Source organism: Guillardia theta (genome assembly GCF_000315625.1).
Source record: "Guillardia theta CCMP2712 unplaced genomic scaffold GUITHscaffold_711, whole genome shotgun sequence".
Classification (NCBI taxonomy): Eukaryota; class Cryptophyceae; order Pyrenomonadales; family Geminigeraceae; genus Guillardia; species Guillardia theta.
In genome coordinates, this window is record NW_005434023.1 from 1 (window position 1) to 578 (window position 578).

Below are 578 nucleotides of genomic sequence, written 5' to 3' on the forward strand. Positions count from 1 at the left end.
ACTCCTCTCCTCTCCTCTCCTCTTCTCTCCTCTCCTCTCCTCTCTCCCTTTCTTACCTGAATCCTCACCACTCAACACCTTCAGAAATTCAAGCACAGCCTCTGCAAGATTCAATCGCTCTATCGAGGTTTTGTTGCAAGAAAGAAGGTCTCTTCTTCCTCTTCTCTCTCCTTCATGTCAACCTCCCTACAGGTCAAGCACCTCAAGCAAGAGTTCGACATGGGTTACACTTGGCCGCACATGAAGGTGAATGTCTTTCTCTTCTTCTTATCCCTTGCTTGTTGACAAAACATGTCAGGCTGCTCTCAGAATCCAAGGACGATTCCGCGGGATCAAAGTGTGTTGATGCTGCACATGATCGTCATCTCCAGCTTCCTCCTCCTTTTTCTCCTTGTCCTTCTCCTCTCTCCTCCTCTCTCCTCCTCCTCCTCCTCCTCCTCTTTCAGCCTCCTCTTCCTCCTCTTCCTCCTCCTGCTTCTCCTCTTTATTGTTGTCATTGCTGCTGCATTGGTCGTTGTTGTCACTGTGCCAGGTGTTCTGAGGTGATCAAACAGGCAAGATTGCGGTACAAGTACAAG

The 578-nt window shown here is 49.1% G+C and overlaps 1 protein-coding gene across 1 annotated transcript; it reads left to right on the plus strand.

The window, feature by feature from the left end:
- Window positions 1–84: 84 nt before the first annotated feature.
- Window positions 85–346, plus strand: GUITHDRAFT_123037 (hypothetical protein; the record flags this gene model as incomplete). Its single annotated transcript, XM_005817665.1, has 3 exons — window positions 85–147; window positions 193–246; window positions 299–346. Coding segments are annotated over 3 exons (165 nt in total), but the record flags the coding sequence as incomplete, so codon positions are not given.
- Between the last annotated feature and the right edge of the window lie 232 nt (window positions 347–578).